This window comes from Pseudonaja textilis, chromosome 3 (assembly GCF_049901715.1).
Source record: "Pseudonaja textilis isolate UNSWEBS1 chromosome 3, rPseTex1.2, whole genome shotgun sequence".
NCBI lineage: Eukaryota > Metazoa > Chordata > Lepidosauria > Squamata > Elapidae > Pseudonaja > Pseudonaja textilis.
In genome coordinates, this window is record NC_141992.1 from 91,085,593 (window position 1) to 91,107,085 (window position 21,493).

Consider the following 21,493-nt stretch of genomic DNA (forward strand, 5'->3'; position numbering starts at 1 on the left):
AATAAAAGCTATTTGCATATACATGTCTTTTCAATATTTATATCAAATTAATCATTAACTAATTGCTCCACAGATTTAATGAAGAACCCATTTATTTCTCCATAAAAGACAGCACCATTTTCCTTCTGAACTGCATGCAGTTTAGGCAGACATAGTAAGCAGTTTTTTAAATAACTGATTGAAGAAATATGATGGTTTCATTTGATAAATGACACTGCTTTGTATTCTTTTTGATCAAATTTTAGTATGTTTTAACCTATACCAGAATTTTAACCATAAGTGAACACATGTATTTGTGTGCATGTCTAAGGCCTCAGAAAATATATGCCTCAAGAAACCTTGATAGTACACTCCAAAAATATTCAGTGTCTCTAATAAAGTTTATGGATCAGCTAAAATAGATTTACACTAGATTTTTTTTAATATGGAGTAGCAGCTCACAAGCTCTTTTAAATCTTAGTAAAAAATTGCTGGTGAGTCTGGAAAAGCAGTAGAAGAAAGACTGAACATAAACAAACAAGACATAAGAAAGGAGTTCGTTGGTGAATGGGAATTAATTATAAAAAGCCCAGCAAGAAACAATTCAAATCGTTTAAAAAGACTTATCCTTCACTAGCTTACTAATAATTGAAGGCTCAAAATTCTGTTTTCAACATTCTAACTTCATTCTATACTTCATTCCTTCCCCCGCACAACACTTTATTGGGTTTTTCCATTTATACATAATACCATTACTAATTGAACAATACTCTGACAATATATATACATTCTATCCAATTGTTCAATACATACTACTTCCATACCCTCATAACAATTATATACATCATTTACATTTTCTATTCTTATGTCAATTGTCAATCCAGATATACCATGTTTCCCATATTGCATTGTATTCCATGTCAACTTTTCGTTTTAGTTCCATAGTTAATTTGTCCATTTCCATGAACTCGAAGATTTTTTTAATTATTAAACCTTTGGCGCTTTTCTTCCAGTACGGTACATAGGAAATTCTAGCTGCTGTTATTACATGTAACATACGATATTTTATCTTCCTGTTCTAGTTTCTTTTAATTATTCCTAAGAGAAATAGTTCTGGGACGAAATCAATTTTATTTTCAATTATCTCCTCTAACCACATCACTTTCCAATATTTCTTCACTTCAGGGCATGACCACCAAGAATGAAAGAAGGTACTTTGTTGATGTCCACACTTCCAGCAATTTGGTTTTAGATTTGGGTAGATCTTAGCCAATCATGAATGCGCCATATACCAACAATAGAACATTTTGTATTGTTTTTCCTTGTAAGCCGCCAATTTTGTTACTTTATAATTCGTATTGCAAATCTTTTCCCACTGTTCTAAATCAATAGTATGTCCAAAATTTCATCCCCATGCAATCATTGATCCTTCTACAATCTCCTCTGCTCCATCTCATTCTAATAAGTGTTTATATATTTTAGATAATAATTTTATTTTTGTAATTCATTGTCTATTCCAAATTCCTCACTGTCTTTTTTATATCTTGTTTGTATTTGCATATAAGTCCACCAGTTCAGTTTTATTCCCTGTCCTTCCAATTCCTGCCTACTCTTTAGATTCCCTTGTTTGTCTAAAATTTCTATGTACCTGGCCCTTTTCTTAATTTCCGTTATATTGGAGCGGACTACCGCTTCCAAGGGGGATATCCAGTTTGGAATTTTCAGATAATATTTATTTATTATTTGTCTCCATGATTGTATCAGCACGTCTCTTATTCTATGTCTATAAAAGTATAGATACAGTTTGTTTTCTTTATCCCACAGGAAGGCATGCCACCCTCTTTGTAAGTCATGCCCCTCTATTGTTAATATTCTTTTATTTCTTAGATTGATCCAATCTCATATCCATACAAGTATTGCTGCCTTATGGTATAATTCTCAATCTGGGAGCCCAAGGCCACCTCTTCTCTTGCTATTCTATAAATCCTTTAACTTTACTCACAGTAAAGTTTCTTACTTACCCAAACAAATTTAGTAATTGTTCTGTTTAATTCTCTAAAAAATTTCTTATCTAATTTTATTGAGGTTGCTTAAATAAGTATAAAAGCTTTGGCAAAACATTCATTTCAATAGTTGCTATTCGGCCTAATAATGGTAATTGTAAAGTTACCCATTTTTCCAAATCCTTTTTAATTTGATTAAGTAATTTCATATAATTGTCTTCTTTTATTGAGGAACATTTTGCTGTTAAGCATATTCCTAGGTATTTAATTTGTTTTTGTAATTTGTAGTCCCATTACACTTTCTTCTTAACTCCTTCTTCTTTTTAGGTATTATATTTTCCACTAACATTTTAGTTTTATCCCTATTAATTGTGAGTCCTAAGACCTCTCCATATTTCTCTAATTCCTTTATCAGAATTGGACCTGATTCTAATGACTCAATTTAAAAAAAAAACAAATCATCCACGAATGCTTGTAATTTATACTCCTCTCTTTTTAAATTTTTGTTCCTTGTATTCCTGAGTTTTTCCTAATTTTTATTAATAATGTCTCTAGTGTCAAAATAAAGAGCAGAGGTGACAATGGGCATCCCTGGCAAACTCCTTTTGTTATTCTAAATGTCTTGGTTGTATCTCCGTTTATTATGACATTAGCCTTTTGGGAAGAATAAACTGTTTCTACTAATTTTTCAAATCTATCTCCAAATTTCATTTCCCTAATCTGATGTATCATGAATTCCCAATTTAAATTATTGAATGCTTTTTGGGCATCCAGAAAAACAAGAGCCACTTGTTTTCCTGGGTACATTTCATAATATTATAATATGTTCATTACTATTCTGATATTATCTCTTATTTGCCTATACAGCAACAATTTTGATCATTATGTATAATTTCATTTAAAATCTTCATTGTTCCTGCCATGATACTCATAAAAATTTTGTAGTTGGCATTCAAAAGTGAAATTGGTCTAAAATTTTTGATTTGATTAACATTGATACCTTCTTTCAAAATCAAGGTAATATATCATTCCCTCCATGATTCAGCTATTTTTGCAGTTAACAAAGCCTTGTTGCGTACCTCCAGTAGTACCGGTTCCAATGATTCCCCTAATTTTTGATATAATTCTCCTAGTAAACCATCTGTCCCTAGGGTTTTATTTGCCTTTTGTTTTTGGATCACTTCCCTCAATTCTATTAATGTAATTTCTCTATTTAATACATTCCTTGTTTCTTCCTCAATTATTGACATGCTATCTTTTTGAAAATGCTGGTCTATTTTCTCTGTTGCTATTAATTTTTGACTATAAAGATCTTCAAAGTATTTTAGAGCAATCCTTTCTTCTTTTTCGTTATTTTGTAATATTCCTAATTCATCTTGAAGCTGGTATATTATTCTTTTTTCTTTTTTCAATTTATAGGCCAGCCATCTCCCTGGCTTATCTGCATTTTCAAAATAATTTTGCTTCATAAATTTAAGATCTCTTGCAATGTCTTCCTGTTGTAATAGATTTAATTTGTGTTGGCCAAATTCAGTTCTTTAATTTGATCGCTCCCCGGATTTTTTTGCATTTATTTTTCTAGTCTCCTATTTCTAATTGTAATGTGTTTTATTGCCCCCATTTCTCCTTGTTCCTTTTTGCCATGTAGGATATTGTTACCCCACTGGTGGATGCTTTCATCGTATCCCATAGGATTTGTAATGATGTATGTTGTTTTTTGTTTATATTGAAAAACAGTGTTAATTCATTTGAGATTTTTTGAATATATTCTTCTTCTAATAGTATACAGGGGTTCAGTGTCCATCTTTTTCTTTTCTTTTTCTGGCCTTTCCAACTTACTTTAATGGGATTATGGTCAGCCCAGATGTTTGGGGGAATTTCAATTTTCTCTATTTCTTTACCTAAATCTATATTTGTCCATACCATGTCAATCCTTGAGTATGATTTATATGGGTTCAAAATGTAAATTTTTGTTCTGAGGTATTTAATGTTCTCCATAGGTCAGATTCAATTCCTCCATCATCAAAGAGTGTTTGTGGTAGTATATTCCTTTTTTAAATTTCTTATTATCGCAAACATAGTCTTTTGTAGTCTCTACTATTCCATTATAGTCTCCAACTATACATATATCTTTTTGACCTATCTCAACAATTTTTTCACTGAGTTTTTGTAGAATTCTTTTTGGTTTTTATTAGGTGCGTAAATATTTACTAGTAGCATCTGTCTTTGTCCTATCTTTATTTCTAATATTAATATTCTTCCTTTGATGTCTGCATAAATTTGCTTTGCTTCTATTTCTTCCCTAATGTATATACCCCCCCCCCTTTTTCCGCCAGTACAGTGTGAAGTTTCCTCTGTTTATTGAATTCTAAGTACTTTTTATCTTGGTTCTTGATATCTTCTTGGAGTCTGTACTTCATTCCTAATCCTGACAGTATACCCCCTGATAGAAGTTTTCATAATTCTTGTTTCCTTTTTGATGTCCTACTGTGAAGATCCAATAATTATCCAATCAAACATTTAATGCTTTTAATGAATCACTGTCATTTCTTCCTTTAATCCTTCTTTGGCAGATATACACAATAGGTACGTATATATAGGAATGAAATGGAAAAAAGCAACAGAGACTAGGAAGTGAAGTTGGATCCACAACAAAACAGAATGTGGAGTTATCTAAATGAATGAAAATTACTTGAACAGATTATCAATCATGATTATACTGCACACCAGCTTCTCTTACAACAGAGTAAGATTCCTCAATATCTCAAACCTTTAATGGCAAAATATGGTACTTATAGGATGGTAGAGGAACAGTTTTAATAGTAGATAATCAATACAGCTTCATGAGGTGTCAAAAATGAAGTAGAAAAAAGATCAGCGGTAAATTCTACTTGATCTTTGCTTACTTGCCAACAGCCAATATGTGTTATACATATTGAAAAACATCATAAAAGCAAAATATGATGTATTACTTTACTGTTATCAAACTAATCATGGAGACAATGGTCCAACTCCCTCTATATTGAGGCAAAACAATAATGAGAGGGAGTGATTTACAGTAGAAAAGCTGCAAAGACAAGTATTTTAACACTTTTCCACTGCTGATTTTCCTTAACAATTCATTCTGCCCTGTCCCATACTCTCCTGCAACTAAAATTCAAACCCATATTTGTTACCAAGGTATTAGGCAAATACCCAGATAAAAGAAAAATATATAATGAAGTATATTTAAGCTTCCTGTAGAACTTTCATATCCTACAATTTTAAGATAGAATGTTTTAAAGGTTTTTTTTTTACTGATAAACCAACAATTCTGCTGCTCATCTTTTAAATCAATAGAATAAAGCACAAATAGAAAAAAAATGATGTGGTACAGAAAATACAGTACTAATTATAAAATGACACCGGGCAGTACTTCATTACCATTTATTTTATGCAGACTGCTAGACTATACTATTTGAGAACAATTATCTAAATGATGGTGCCTGGATATATCTATTCTTCTCTTAAAATTAAATTTAGAAATGTGTTTTAAAAACCTGGAAATCTTGACAGAGAAATGCCCCAAAACTGGAAAAAAATACCAATCTCAAGTTTTGGGTGATTTTTTTTTTTGGGGGGTTAGGACCAGAGAACACCTTCACTATTCTGATTATATATGACTTCTGAAGCACAGATAAGGAATAACAGATGCAGGATACATCTGTACTGAGGAAAGGTTATTTAGTTTGATTATAATTCCTGTTTTTACAAAGTCAGAATTTCCCCATACCAGCTAATTAGAGCTTCAAGCCATTACAATTTAGGCAAGGTCACTGGTCACTGTTGCAATTGAAAAGGTAAAAGGATAGTTGTCGTTTTTCTTTTAATTAATGTGTTGGCATTCAGTATGGGAGATTTATCTATAAAGTGGCATTGTAACAATAAATATGGACTGTTACACCACATTGTCAACATTAAATTAATATCTTGCTTGTCCTCCAAAACTCAAGGCAGTCAACTTGTACACCTCCTTCCATTTTACATTCACAATTCCATAGGTCAGCCAATATAATGTTTTGGCACATCACATTATAATTTAGATCTGAAAATTATAGTGCATCAGTACAGGACATATGCAGTACTTATTGGTGTTGTTGGATTTATCATTAGTTTACTGAGATGATTTAGGCTGAAAACATTTGCATATTGCCGGTAAAGCAGGTAAGAATGAAGACCTAACTATATTCAATACTGGAATGCTACATATTTGGTTTTTAGAGTCTTATGAATGTCCATCACGTACACTACTTCAGTGCTGGACTTGCATGGTTTATTAATAATGGTTAAATATGCATAGCATGTTCTTTGAAAAAATAAGGAAAAATCAGTTCAAATCTAATGGCTCCCATGCTTAATATGGGGAACTATCTGCTATACATAGAAAAGCTAGTGCAGCCAGGAAACAAAGTAAACTGAATGTCCAAGAACAAAACACCCTAGAGCAGGGGTCACCAAGGTCACCTTTTGGACCTCAGAGTGCAAAAAGCTCACAATTTTAAATCCCAGGGACCACTAATCGATTCTATGGGCATAGCCTAATTTGTGGGTGTGGCTTGGTGGTCATGTGACTGGCTGGGCATGGCTTGTATGTAAATATTATAAATATTTATATAAATATTGAATTTTTTATATAAAAAGAGCAACTTTTACCCAAAATCAGGCAAAGCAGGCAGGCAAATCGAGTCAATCACAGATTCATTCAGAGATCTATCTATCTGCCATTGGCTAGCTCAGTCTGTCACATAAAATTTGCTTGCAAGCAAACTCATAAAATTTGCTAGCAGGCAAACTCGCAAAATTAACTCACAACACAGCATGTATGTAAATATTGAATTTTTTATTTTTTTAAAAAAAGAAACTTTTACCCAAAAGCAGACAAAGCAGGCAGGCAGATTGAGTTGCTCACAGAATCATTCAGTGATCTATCTATGTACCATCGGCTAGCTCAGTCTGTCACATAAAATTTGCTTGCAAGCAAGCTCACAAAATTAACTCACAACACACCATGTATGTAAATATTGAATTTTTTTATAAAAAAAGATCAACTTTTACCCAAAATCAGGCAAAGCAGGCAGGCGGATTGAATCGCTCACAGAATCATTCAGAATCATTCAGTGATCTATCTGCCATTGGCTAGCTCAGACTCTCAAATTTGCTTGCCATGAGTCTGCATTGAATAATAGAACCTTCAATCCTAAGGGAGGTTCAGCTGTGCTTAAAAGGAAAACCGAAGATCTAAAGAAGCAAGAAATCCAACCATTTCATGCTTCCTAGCTAATCTAAATCTCCTGGCACAGCAGGACAAATGATGGTTGGAAAAAGGAAAAATAGAAATTTAGCAGGCAAGTTTGCCGGGTAAGGAATGAGTGGGCGGGAAAGGTTCCCGCGGACCATGTGGGTTGTGCAGCCTTGTGTTTCTGCACAGCCTGGATTAATTGCTTTGGGGGGCGGTGAGATTTGGCCCACCAAAATTTTCTCATGGCCCACCGGTTGGTGACCGCTGCCCAAGAGAACAATTGTCTTCAAAAATAAACCCTTATTTTTGTTCAATTTTGAGTGCATTTCTTTATTTGTTTTGTTGATATGCACTTTTCATATACAATAAAAACAGTTGTTATAAAATGGCATCTACTTCATTTGCATTTATGTACTGATTATTTGTCTCTCATGAGTGACTGTGGGTGGCTTACAATAAAATAAAAACAATACAACAGATAATATAGATTGGGAGAAAAAAATAGCAGCCAAACTTCATAAATATCAAGAAAGTCAAAGGATGAATTCTATTACACTCCTGGGGCCACAGGCTTGGACCAGATTTCCAGGGCCTTGCAAAATACTAGAACAGTGGAGGCTGACTTAATCTCAGGTGAAATGATGTTTATAGGGCGGGTACCATGACAGAAAAGGTCCTGGTGCAGGGCATCACCAGCTGAAGTTCCTTAGCGGATAGTATCCACCAGCTAAGGAACCCCTCCTGCCAGACTGGAGGAAATGGTTATAAACAAGGAGAGACAGTCCTGTAAGTAGCCCAGTGCCAAGCCACGAAAACCTTTATCAGCACCTTGACTTCTACCAAGAAGCACACTGGAAGCCATTGAAGCTGATGGTGCAGTGTACTGCATATGCTGAAAAACTGACACCATTAATTGCTCACACGTCTGCACCAGCTGAAGGTTCTGAATGTCCTTAAGGGAAACCCCATGTACAATATGTTGCAATAATCTAAACTGGAGATTACAAGGGCATGAGTGGACCACAAATAAGGCCTCCAATTTAGGAATGCTGCAAGTGATACACAACCCAAAACTATACAAAGGACATCCTAGTCAAGACTGCCAACGTGCTTTGTTGATACTTGAAAAGAGACTTTTACCCTGCATATCTTTTAGTTACTTACTTGAGATCCTGCAAAAGGTCTTTTGCATTAAGCATAGTAATTAATGAAGTGGTAGCTGCTGGAATAATGATAATTGGTGTTCGAGATCCTATAGGAAGATACATATTTTTAAAGCAAATAAAAGGCAATTTTCATCATCATAGCAAACTTTTCAAGTTCTGGCTGAAAAATTATACTAAAATACAAATTAAAATGCTAATTAATAAATTTATGACAAAATCCATAAAAGCAGATGTCAATTTGATAAGATGAAAACAGCTGTAAAATTGAAAACAATTCACCTTTTTTTTGATTTGGAGGAGGTCTCGCTTGAGAAACTGTAGGAAAAAAAAAGCATAGAATAGCTGTATTAAGTTTTGAATGAATGAAATTTCCCTATTTGTTAATGCTCTCTGCATTTCCAAGGCATATAATTCCAGTGCTTAACATTTCGGAGACAAAAAGGAGCATTGGTGTTAAATGTCTTGGATAGCTGAAGGCTTCGGTGTGGAAGAGTTGCATGTAAATAACATATTATTAACAATAACAACAATACTGTGTTGTTGAACTAACTAAATTACCCCCAAAATTAACAATCATCCTTTACATCTATTTTACTGGCGTATATAAGAATATCCTTTCTTTTGAACTACCAAATACAAGGTATTTGCTTCTTCAATGGACAGTGAGGACTTAACTATCAGTTTTGATTCTTGAATTTGGCTAAAATTATTAACAGTGGATCAATATAATAAAATATATTTTAAGATGTAGTTTCAGAATATAGGAACAATACAGGTAGTCCTTAACTTACAATCATTCATTTAGCAACCATTCAAAAATACACTGGCACCAAAAAAAGTAACTGATGACCAGTACTTTTACTTATGACAGCTGCAGCATCTCCACAATCATGTGATCGAAATTTGGGTCATTGGCAATTTATTATTGTTCCAGTGTCCTGATGTCATGTGATCACCATCTGTGACCTTTCCAACTGGCTACTCTTATAAGCAAAGTCAAAGGGGCAAGCCAGATTCACTTAATGTTGTCATTCACTTAACAACTTCAGTGATTCAGTAAAACAACCATGACAAAAAAAGGTCACAAACTCAAGCACAACTCACTTAACAATTGCCTTGCTTAGCAATGGAAATTCTGGTCCTAATTGTGATGTAATTCAAGGGTTAATCTGTGTCTTCTTTTGTTTCAAAATGTTCAGGAAAACCAATGATCAAAAGCATTGCATTAAGTGAACGTTTGAATAGTTCTTGCTGAGTAAGCAAAGGCTGCTTCAGAGACATTAGGAAAGATATAATACAATCAGTTTTAAAGAGTAAATTAGTGGAACAAAATAAATAAACAGGAGTTTAGCAGCAAAATTTAAGAGGGAAAGTCCTATTATAACCAATAGGGAATAAATAAGAAAACCCTTTTTACTAGTTGTGACTTAAGAAACAGATGTGAAGACCAACTGAACTTTTCAGACAAAACTTACTAGGAAACTGTAAACAATGGATTGAAAAGACAAAATTGAAGCTTGAGATTGACAGAAACATTACCAAGAAATATGTATTTACTTTGAACAAATTTAGCACCAAGGACAAATAAACTGTAATAAAAAATACTGAAGAAATGTGTTGATTGTCTGGCTGAATCTTCATGTATTGTCTTTGATAGGCTGGGTGATTGCAAATGTACCCTTATTTTTCTAACCACATCTCATTGTTTCATTAGATAACTTTCATAGTAGTAGTAGTACAAAAGTTGATACATCTTAATTTAAGCAAAAACATTTGAGAAATTAAAGCATTGCATTCTGATTAGCAAGCTAGTAAAATAGGGGTTTGAGGAAATGATAATTAAATGAATGTACAGATTCATCAACCATTCGACATCTACCAGGAGTGAAGTATCAAAAAAAAAAAATGCCACAGATTTCAGTCCTGGCCCCTTTATTTTTGTATAGGTAGGGCAAAGTTAATTACATTTATGGTTGACTCAAACTGATGATAGGTGACTCTAGAAAAGAAAAATAAAATCAAAATGACTGTAATAAACTTGAAAACTAGACTAAAAATATTGAGGATTGGGTGCTGGCCTTTCTAATACAAAGTAATGATTTAATTTGCTAAAAGGTTTGTGGATCACATCGCACTAACTTCAAATACTTTGTGGTCTACTCTATGAGACTCTATTAAAAAACATATTTTAAAATGATAGGGAATAAATAGATGAAAATACTAAAGAAATGTAAGCATTTTTTTCTAGAGAAACCCTGAGGGAAAGCACCAGGTGCTTTCTGGCACTTTATTTCTTTGTATCCTGCATTATGGAAGGGAAATCTTGATATGGACTTGTTTTTGTACTGATGAAGCTTTCAGTTAATATGTGTGAAATCGCATCTGGCAGTGTGACCTCATGTGCAGCAGTTATCCAGAAATTATCCAGATGTATTTCAGCTCTTGCTATTTCTACTCTTTTCATATCATTGCTTGTCAGTTCCAAGCACATTCTTATTCTCAACAGCCCTGGTGAGATAACTATGACAGGCAGTATGACCTTTCTAAGCACCGCAAAGATAACAAAACCAGTAAAAAATATCCCAACATTATGCTACTTCAAATACATTAGCATTCTATTCTGAAATCAGTTTTAGAAGAAAGTTTAGTAACACAAGATAAATACTTTAGAACAGATGCATAAATATTTTTAGTGATGGCTAGTTAATCAGCAGTTTTTCTTTATTACTGGAAAAAAAATCCTGCAAGTGCTTTTATTTATAAAAGCTAAAATATTTTGTTTTTTGTTTTTAATTGGAGCTGTGCCATTAAGACATTATAGAATTACTTTTTAATAATCAATTAAAGGCATATTCCCCTCAAGTGTCTATAAACCTGAAACCAGATAGTCATTATTCAGCCTTTGAAATACTTATATGATATTCATTATTAAAGTATATAATATATAATATATAATATACATCAAGCACTATCTTCTGAAATGTATCACAAGAAATGAAATACAGTGGGATCATATAAATATTACCACTACTGAAAGATGACTATGTTTTTTTCAGAATATGATCACATCATACTTTTTCCTAGGTTAACATAGTTCTTCTCAAAATCCTGGTTACTGTAGATTAACAAACAGTAATGTGATATGGTAGAGATCCCTAGTATTTTGCATATCTTCCAAAGATTACTGTACATAGAAAATAAACGATTCTTAAAGTACCTGAAATTTACACAATACATATATTCCTGTAATTATTATATCATATTATTACATATACAAGCAAATGTAGATGTATTAATTTTATTTTTATGGGGAAAAGTCATAATTTAAAAATTAAAGTTCAATAGTTTCCACAGCAAGTCAGAGTGAATTTGAAGATGGGTTTACAGTTCTGACATAGTGTTTTGGTTTTTTTTAGTTTATCTTTCATACTATAAGATAAATCCACTGCTTTTACCTGGCCTTGCCACAGGCTGTGCTGCTGGGGTCTGAGTCTTTCGTGCTGAAGCTCCTTCCTATATAGAAACATTATATACATTAACAAAATTACTTGACAAGAGCATAATATTAAAACAATTTATTTAAAAGATCAAGATTTTTTTTCAGCAACCCATTTATTAAATCTATTTTGAAAACCAGAAATAAATTGCTTTGGTTTGGTAGAAGAGTTAGCTAAAGAAATCCAAAAACAGTGAAGACGATGAATGAAATACTGTACAATACTACTCTTTTTAACTAGAAATGGATAATATCCACATCTGTCTATGAAATTTGGTGAGAAATTTGGTGAGAAAGTGCTCTTTCATTAAATTACACAGTAATTATTTTCTTACTTATGTTATGCCAAGTGGTCCAAAGCATATGGGATTACGTGGCCACTTGAAGAATGCATTATAGTGTCAAAGTCAATAAACAGAAGAAAACATAGAAATCTAAACTGCTTCAGAAAATCACTTACATGAATGGTATAATTCACTGGATTTTTTTTCTAAAAATGTCAAGTCACTGATAGAATGGTGACACACTTTCCCCTCCTCCAATTTATCCCCCACAACTAAGAGCAGGAAATCCCAGTGTTCAAGCTTAAGTCTGTGGTCCACAATGTCTCTTTCCCATAAAACAGCATTAAAAACAGGAAAACAGGAGGTACTTAGTAGCTGTGACAACCTTGAAGGAGATTTACAGAGATAACTAGATTAGCCTGTTAGGTATTGCCATGGTTTAAATTGTGTCAAAAGCTATGAAGACAAGCGAAAGCAACAAAAACTAGTGTCATATTCCAAATTTGAAGAAAAGCTCCTAATGTTATTTCTCACATTCCCCTAAATTTCTTTGAACAGTGATTACAATATGTTTTATTATTTGCATAGATTATGTAGTGATGTAGTTTCAGATAGACTGTTTGAAAACATGCATGCATGCATATTTATTAAGCATTATGAAATGCTTTAGCAGTTGTCAATGTGCTCCATTTCCTGTCATTTCAACCAGCTGCAAATTTCTTATTTGTGCATGGCAAATACAGACAGGAATTCTATCTGCCTGCCTGCCTGTCTAATTTGTATGTCTGTCTAACTTGTAATCTCCAAGGTATTTATCTTCAAAAAAATTGCAAACACAAACTGGTTATTCCCCAAACACCTTCTGGAAAGGTTCCTTTTTAAACAATTTCCACAACATCTTCCAAGTGTACGCCAGCCTAACACAATAAGGAGGCTATCCATAAAATAGAGGCAACACCAAAAGCAGAGCAGGGGTTATGACACATGTGTTATATGGTTATGGAGGTTCTCACCCATCCATAACCAGGTACTGCATTTTGCACAAAGCAATTTCCAAGTGATCTGCAAATATTGTTACATACTGAATGCATTGCAGCAATCTTCAGTAGTCATGCAGTAATATAAAGAGCTACTATTGCCAGGCCCAGGAGGCACTTGCTTGCTCCAAGTAGGGCTGTTACGGATACACCAATTAATACTGGATAAAGGCTTCCTCAACTACAACTACCACTTTCCCATACAGCTGCTGTATGCGTATGCGTATCAGCAGCACGATATAGAGGAATGTTAAAATAAATCTGGCAAAAGTCATTAAATAAAATAAAAGATAACTCATAACTCCTGGCAAAAAGGGAGGTATGAGAAAGAAATGCAAAATAACCCTTCCTTGATTCTGTTTAGTATAAGAGGAGGCAGTGGGGAAACTTCCCTTATACTAAGTAACAATAAAGTAGCATTCCTATAAGTAGGAATGCAGTATCTGTTTCCTGTTCTAGCCTATTTTGAAGGATTGATCCTGCTAATGCCCTCTCCAATCTCTCCCAGTGGTTTCATGTTATATATTGCAAAGTAGGTAGAAGGACCAATCCCTGGGGCATGTGTCACAAAGAGGATCCACCAGCATAACTTCTATTTCACCCCCACCCAATGAATTGCTCAGGGAAGGGACAAAATCATCATGAAACAATCAATACTTCAATCCCCAAGTCTTCCAGAAGGTCCAAAAAATTACTATGGTCTATAGCAGGGGTCACCAACCTTTTGGACCTCAGGGACCACTAAACTCATAATTTTAAATCCCAGGGACCACTAACTGGTTCTGTGGGTGTGACCTAATTTATGGGTGTGGCTTGGTGGTCATGTAAACATTACACACACACACACACACACACACACACACACACACACACACACACACCGTGTTTCTCACAAAATAAGTCCGGGCCTTATTTTTTTTTTGACCCCCGAAAAAACAGCTAGGCTGTCTTTTCAGAGATGACTTAATTTCCTCCCCCACCTAGAGCGGCCCATACACACATACCTCACCGCGAGGCCGCTTCTATCGGCCAACAAAAGCTCCCCGAAGGCAGAGTCCCCAGCTGCTTCGGAGCGTAGCATGGCTGCCCCATGTCTCCTCACCTTTAGGCAGTCTAGGGCAATGCAAGCTCCCCAAGTGCCACATCGATCAGCTAGTAGAAGTGGCCTTGGGGCAAGCACACACACACACACACACACACTCCCCTCGCCGCGAGGCTGCTTCTGTCGGCCCGACAAAAGATCCCCGAATGCAGAATCCCCAGCCGCTTCAGGGCGTGGCATGGCTGCCCATGTCCCCGCGCCTTTAGGCAGTCTCTTTCGGGCGATGGAAGCTCCCCAAGTGCAGTCACCAGCCACTTTGGCTGATAGAAGCGGCCTCATGGCGAGGGGAGTGTGTGTATGCGCTTGCCTCGAGGCTGCTTCTACCAGCCTATCGAAGTGGCTGGTGACTGCACTTGGGGAGCTTCCATTGCCCGAAAGAGACTGCCTAAAGGCGAGGGGACACGGGCAGCCACAACATGCCCTGAAGTGGCTGGGGACTCTGCCTTCGGGGAGCTTCTATTGGCTGATGTTCTATCGGTAGATCAGGGTATTCTAGCCTAGTCTACCTGCAGTGCACTTCTAAAGGCAAGTTTTCTCCCACCCCACCCCCGCCCTTCCCTCCCATTTCTCTTCACCTCGTGTAGTTCTAACGAACGATGTGAGAAATGGCGGGGAAACGCATGATTTAAATAGGCCTAAATTTTGGGGGTGGGGCTTAATTTCACCTCATGCCTAGAAATCATGCTGGGCCTTCCTATTGGTGGAGGCTGTATTGTTGGAGAAACACGGTATATATATATATTGATTTTTTTATAAAAAAGAGCAACTTTTACCCAAAATCAGGCAAAGCAGGCAGGCAGATTGAGTTGCTCACAGAATCACAGATTCATTCAGAAAGCTATCTATTTGCCATCAGCTAGCTCAGTCTGTCACATAAAATTTGCTTGCAAGCAAACTCACAAAATTAACTCACAACACAACATGCATGTAAATATTGAATTTTTTATTTAAAAAAAGAGCAACTTTTACCCCAAATCAGGCAGGCAGATTGAGTTGCTCACAGAATCACAGATTCATTCAGTGATCTATCTATCTGCCATTGGCTAGCTCAGTCTCTCAAATATGCTTGCCGTGAGTCTGCACTGAATTTGCTTGCAAGCAAACCTTCAGCCCTAAGGGAGGTTTGGCTGTACTTAAAAGCAGAGCTGAAGATCTAAAGACTAGCTTGAAAGCAAGAAATCCATCCATTTCCTGCTTCCTAGCTAATCTAAATCTCCAGGCACAGCAGAACAGATGATGGTCGGAAAAAGGAAAAATAGAAATTTAGCAGGCAAGTTTACAGAGTAAGGAGTAAATGGGTGGGGAGGGTTCCCACGGGCCATGTGGGCGGTGCAGCGCAGCCTGGATTAATTGCTTTGGGTGTGTGTGCTCTGGGGGTGAGATTTCTCTGCGACCCATCAAAATTTTCTCATTGCCCACCGGTGGTCTATAGTGTACCTTTGAAGTCTTCCAAGATATATAACAGAACCATAAGGAGTAAACAGCCCCATTCAGATTCTGATATAAATTCTAGCCTTAATCTGATAGCAAAGGATTTTTAAAAAAATCTAGTTCTTCTACAGCGCTCCACAACTGATGCCCCACTGGATTTTCAATAGCCTTATTCCCAAACAAAAACTTGGGAGACTGGCATCTAATATGGCTAGGTCCAAGAAACAGGTACATTGCTTGAAGGAAACATAGAAAAGTTTCCTTCAAGTCTATTGACATAACTTCCTTCTCTAATAATATTACTGGTCCATTTCCTGAAGGATGGACATGGTTTAAACCATAGGTCTTATCCATTTCATCAGAGTCTGCAGGACAAAAGGAATCTTATTTAATAGATGCTGCCAGTTATTAATTCATTTAGAATCAAAACTCTGACAATGATGTCTACTTGTAAAGTATATGTAAAAAGACAGCTTCACCTAAGGAAATTTGAAGCTTTATCAGTGCCCACTGGTTGGTTACCATCTGACATAATTATGATGGAGAAACACTGATGGTCTCTGGCCTTATCACTACACTCTGGATCCATGATGGCGAATCTATGGCACATGTGCCAGACGTGGCACGCAGAGCCATCTCTGCCAGTATGTAAGCCGTCGCCCCAGCTCAGTTCCACTGCATATGCATGTGCACCTCCTGCCAGCCAGCTGGTTGGGTATCTGCCACATGTGGGGGGCACATGTGGGAGATGTGCATGCATGCACAGGGGGGCTGAGGGGAGCATTGGGGGGTCACATGTGCATGCGGGTGGAGCGCACGCATGTGCAGGGGAATGGGGAGCGTGGGGGGGAGGTTCGTGCGTGCATTGCATTATGGGTGCAGGCATGTGTGTGCATGCACTTTTGACATGCAATGATGAAAAGGTTAGCCATCACTGCTCTAGACTGAATATATGCTCAATTACTTTTCATTGTCTTCCATTAGTGCTCCAGATGTCATCTGTGGCTATCTTTACAGGGTTTCTCAGAAATCAAAATGATCTGCAGAATTAGCTGTCAGAGGCAACTCAGAGGAAATTTTTGACAAGACCTTGAACTGATTTTTAATCCCAGAAGATAACTAGGCACTCAACAGAATTGCCCACTGGATCATTGAAAAAAAATGGCTTTGAATTTACATGTGAATCTGAGTAGATCTTAAAAGGCAGTAAAACTCATCTAGATCAATAACTGATATGTCAAGACATATTCAATGTCCTGTACCAGTAGGACAGAGATAAATAAGTCTGACATGTCTCTACCTATATGTGCTAGATCTGAGATTACCTGGGACAAGACCATGGATGCCATGAAGGTTGTGAAACCTAATTCCAAATGATGTCCCAGGTGCATGAGGGAACTCTAATACTAGCCTGAGAACATTTGTTTAAGAAAAAGTATTACAAGGAATTTCTATTTCAGTTGCATTTAATCCAACATATCAACTAATGAATAGCAATATTTTTCAAGTTTTGTTTAAAGTCAACTTTGCCAACATAACTTTAAGAAAATAATCTGCATCAATAATAGGACACGCAACATGTAAGTCCTCCCAGCATTTGTGTTAGATGCATCAATTAAAAAAATAAAATTTATAGTTTTAAAATGATTTTGTATGTCTTTTAAATTTTAAATGGGAGGCACCCAGAGTTGGTTGAAAGATGAGCGGCTATATCATACAATAGATGTAACAAATATAACAAATGTAACAAACTAAAGTCTATTCGTCTTAAAAAGTGTTAAGACTTCATGATGAAGTTCAAGAAAGATTAAGATAGGCATCCAAAGTCTAATTTCACTTTCTCTCTTCTTGGTTCAGATACAGAAGAAACCACATAAATTTCAACCACACTGTTTCTTGCTGTCATTAGGGATTCAATGTCAGTTTCTGACAATGTTCACAGCAATCTAGCTCTTTCTCCATGGTACTAGTAGAGTTATGGAAGGGAGGAAGAATAGAAGCCTGGGGCTATTCTTTCAGCCAATGCTGCATGAACTGAATGAGGTGACAACTAAGTGCTCCTAAGCTCCACAGAAGTTTATGCTAGCAGCAAGGAAGAACAGAGTCACAATCAGGAAAGAGCTGTCTATAGAAGTAACAGGAAATTGGGCATGATGCTTTTAGTCTCCTTCAAGACCACAAAAGTAAAACTTGTTTCTACTTCAAAACAGAATGGAAAAACTTAACAAGGAATACCAATAAAAGCTGACTGTAATTCAGCAGGAAGGAAAACCGGGAAAAGGAGGGGGGAGGAGAGTTGAAGATAAAACTAATGACTAGAAACTTAAGAGAAAGCTCTTCAACATTTTATAACACTATACTTTCTAAAAGCATAAACTATTTTATATATACATGCTGCTCAGATATATTTCTCTCAAGCTTGCCTTCCTTAAAAAGGTAAGACAAGTTTCAGATCTCAGAAACCCAATGTTCACCTAAGAAAGCTTCTATTTGTTTAGATCTTTATGGGACAAAGCAGTAAAACATATAAATATATATATATTTAAAATATTCTCAAAACTATCTCAATATACCAATATAACTAGCATGTGTAATAGTTACAATCATTTTTTCTTATAAGGATATGGAAGCAGCTTTTGCGGAGTTCTAGTGAACATTTATTATTTTGCTCCTTTTGCTCAATTTTATGGAACATGATTAAATAACATTAATTTCCCCTTGATTCACTATTTATTTCACTCCAAAGAGGCAAAAATACACTTATATTAACAAGCAGGGTTCAAGAATTGTTCAAACTTATTGACCTATCTCAGGATATTAGCTTGGGGAGAAAGCAGGGAAGAAAAAGAATATTTCATATTTAGAAAAGCTATTATTTAGTAAGAAAGCTAGTGTATAATCCGGATTTATTTCAATATTATTGCAAAGGGTTCATTCTTAAGTTTACATAAGCTCTACATAGGGAGAGATTATTGCAATCATATAACTATACAAATATATCATAAAGTTATAGACTATTAAATAAAAGGCCATCTAGTAGCAGGAGATCAGTTATACCAGTCCTTCTCCATAAGGATTTTTCATGTCTATCATTCTTTGTAATGTTAAATCAGGAGAAAACTTCAAGTCACAGGATCTTCCAAATATTTCCTTCATTATTAACACAACACATTATGACTCTAAAGATTTACACACTACTTTGTATATGGAGAAAAAACACAACTTGCTAAATGTTTTCTAGTTACCACAGCATATTATTTACAATGCTAAGTAAGATAAAACACCAGGATATTTCATTTGCTTTCATGATTTGAGGCACTACAAATTAACAATCCTTAAACTAAAATGTTTATTTGTGCAAAATTAAGATAAAAATATACATATAACAAACAATTTCAAGACAGAAACATATATATTTGAGGACTTACAAAACAACAAGGCTATTCCTTGCTAATACAAGGATTTTGCTTTTGTTTGATTTAGCACACAGGAAGGAAACCTTAATTAATGGAGGGAAGGCAGAGACTTGAAGATCTCCAAATAAAAGATTTAATTGATCCTTGATCTATTCAACTCCACAGCATGAATCTTTATAGTAAATACAGCTGTATTTGTTTGCAATGTATCAACAAATGAGACTCTGAACAATGCATTCAACTTGCTGAAAAAATATTAAAGGCAACAGTGACACTTGTGGCCATCTTTAGATAGTAACTGCGTTTATATGCTTGGAAAGAAATCTACTGTTTTATAATGAAGTCAGCATGTTCTTAAAAGAAAGCTTATACAAATCTTCTAATTATTTTGTACTATAATTAAATGATACCCAAACAACCTAGAATCCTGTTTACTTTTAAAACTCTCATAAAAGATATATTAAACTGTAAATAGACAAAGGTTGCAACATTGATTTTAATACATATATTTTCACAACCAGGTTTTGGAGCAACATACATAGATGCAATGATCAACATGAGTCAATATTTTGCGACAGTGATGAGGTTTTAGGCAATCTAGTTCCCTCTTAGGGAACCCATAAAACCCATAGAAGCTTACATGACAACTTCGATCCAGCTATTTTCTCTCTGCCCAACCCAACTCACGGCAGGGTTGTTTATATATGGAAAAGGCCTTAGGTTCTGAATGCCTTAGGTTCTGAATGAAAAGTGGATGTAAATCTGATGAGCTAATAGAACAATAAATATCTGCATGTAAGTATTATGTTTATATTAATTTATAAAAGATTCCAAATTGTACAATTTTATGAAAGGGTAGTACTCAACTATGAAAACTATAACTTGTAGCTGGGAAATCAATCTCTGTAAGGTCAACAAGATACTTTCATCTTGCTCACTGGAAAAGCAGCGTTTGATACAATTACACAGAATCCTGGTTTTTCATTTATCAGTACTGTACCTATGCAAAATGTGAAGCCCACTGCTGCTTGGCTCCTTTTGCCAGCTAGAACATCTACTAGAATAATTAGAAGTTAACTAAGAAGCAAAAGTTTTACATTTTGTATTTGAATGAAGATTTGTAGTATGTTGCTCTCAATATGATATAATCTTCTTTGTTTTCACTATATATTTTAAGACCGATTGTTCTAACAAGGTTAGAATACTCAGCAATATTTTCATGTTCTACAGCTGCTTCCTATCTTCTTAAAACCAAGAAATACTGGGTTAAAGAAGGTCTTCTCTAGAAGGAAATCACAATTGCACGTCAGTTTCTGTTATCACAGAAAAAGAAAATGTCTTCCAGGTATATTAACATTTAAATCATACTATTATATATTAACATTTAAATCATATGTCTTCCATGTATATTAACATTTAAATCATACTATTTTTGTTTTTCCAGACAGAAAGGTTTCCTTTATGTCTGGAAAAACAAAATTAGTATGATTCAAAAATATGCTTTTATCACATACAGTAGCTATAATTGTAGTTTCAATAGAATTAAAGGTTGGATTTTTTTTCTGGAGTGGGAGTGGGACTGAGTTCAGATCAGGACTTCAATTTATATGCTGCCCTTCTCATCTTGAATGGTACAAAATTTTAATAAAATTTATGTTTCATATTTCAGAATATCTCATAAAACATTAAAAAAAATTATCCACTGACATATTTTTCTTATATTTCAGAGGTGCAAAATACTTCCCAGCAGTTCTTATTCCACAGCTTTCTTCCATAAGGTCCAATCTCAATAACTATAATTACTAGTCTTCCTTGGAGCAAGATCAGGTCAGCACTAACCCTATTTATATTCAGAAAAACTACAAAAACCTGGGCACTTTACAAAGTTGGTGAGTCCCTGAAGAAGCAATGGATTGAAATGAAAATTACACCAGGTAATTTTTATAGTTCTTGGGGCAATTCCATTGCCCTTTATTCGTTTTTTTTTCTTTGTTTTTCTATGTTGTGTATGTGTTTGTTTATTTTAATTGTATATTCAATAAAGTTTGCTTTAATTTTTTAAAAAAATTTCTTATAGTAGAAAATTAGTTGTTTTGGGGATGTGTGCCAGTCACTATTGAATCAAGTTTGATTGAAAGAGCTCTGATTCCTGTTAGCAACCATTTTAATTTCCTGTGGTTCCTGGGGCAAAGGTTTGCCTGTTGGCTGGAGTGTATGAAAGTTATTGGATATATTTATCTGCAAATATCCATCTCATGTGGGTCGACCCATCACCCAGCTCAGGTTGTGGTTACCAGGATT

At 35.2% G+C, this 21,493-nt stretch overlaps 1 protein-coding gene across 1 annotated transcript in view; it reads right to left on the reverse strand.

Moving 5' to 3' along the window:
* CDC73 (cell division cycle 73) overlaps nt 1–21,493 on the reverse strand; it is a 107,702-nt gene that overhangs the window by 13,416 nt on the left and 72,793 nt on the right. Inside the window, exons 11-13 of the mRNA XM_026703223.2 lie at nt 11,882–11,939; nt 8,706–8,741; nt 8,425–8,512 (exon numbers count right to left, since the gene is read on the reverse strand). Coding sequence (XP_026559008.1) covers nt 8,425–8,512; nt 8,706–8,741; nt 11,882–11,939 — 182 coding nt within the window. The remainder of the gene's footprint in view (nt 1–8,424; nt 8,513–8,705; nt 8,742–11,881; nt 11,940–21,493) is intronic.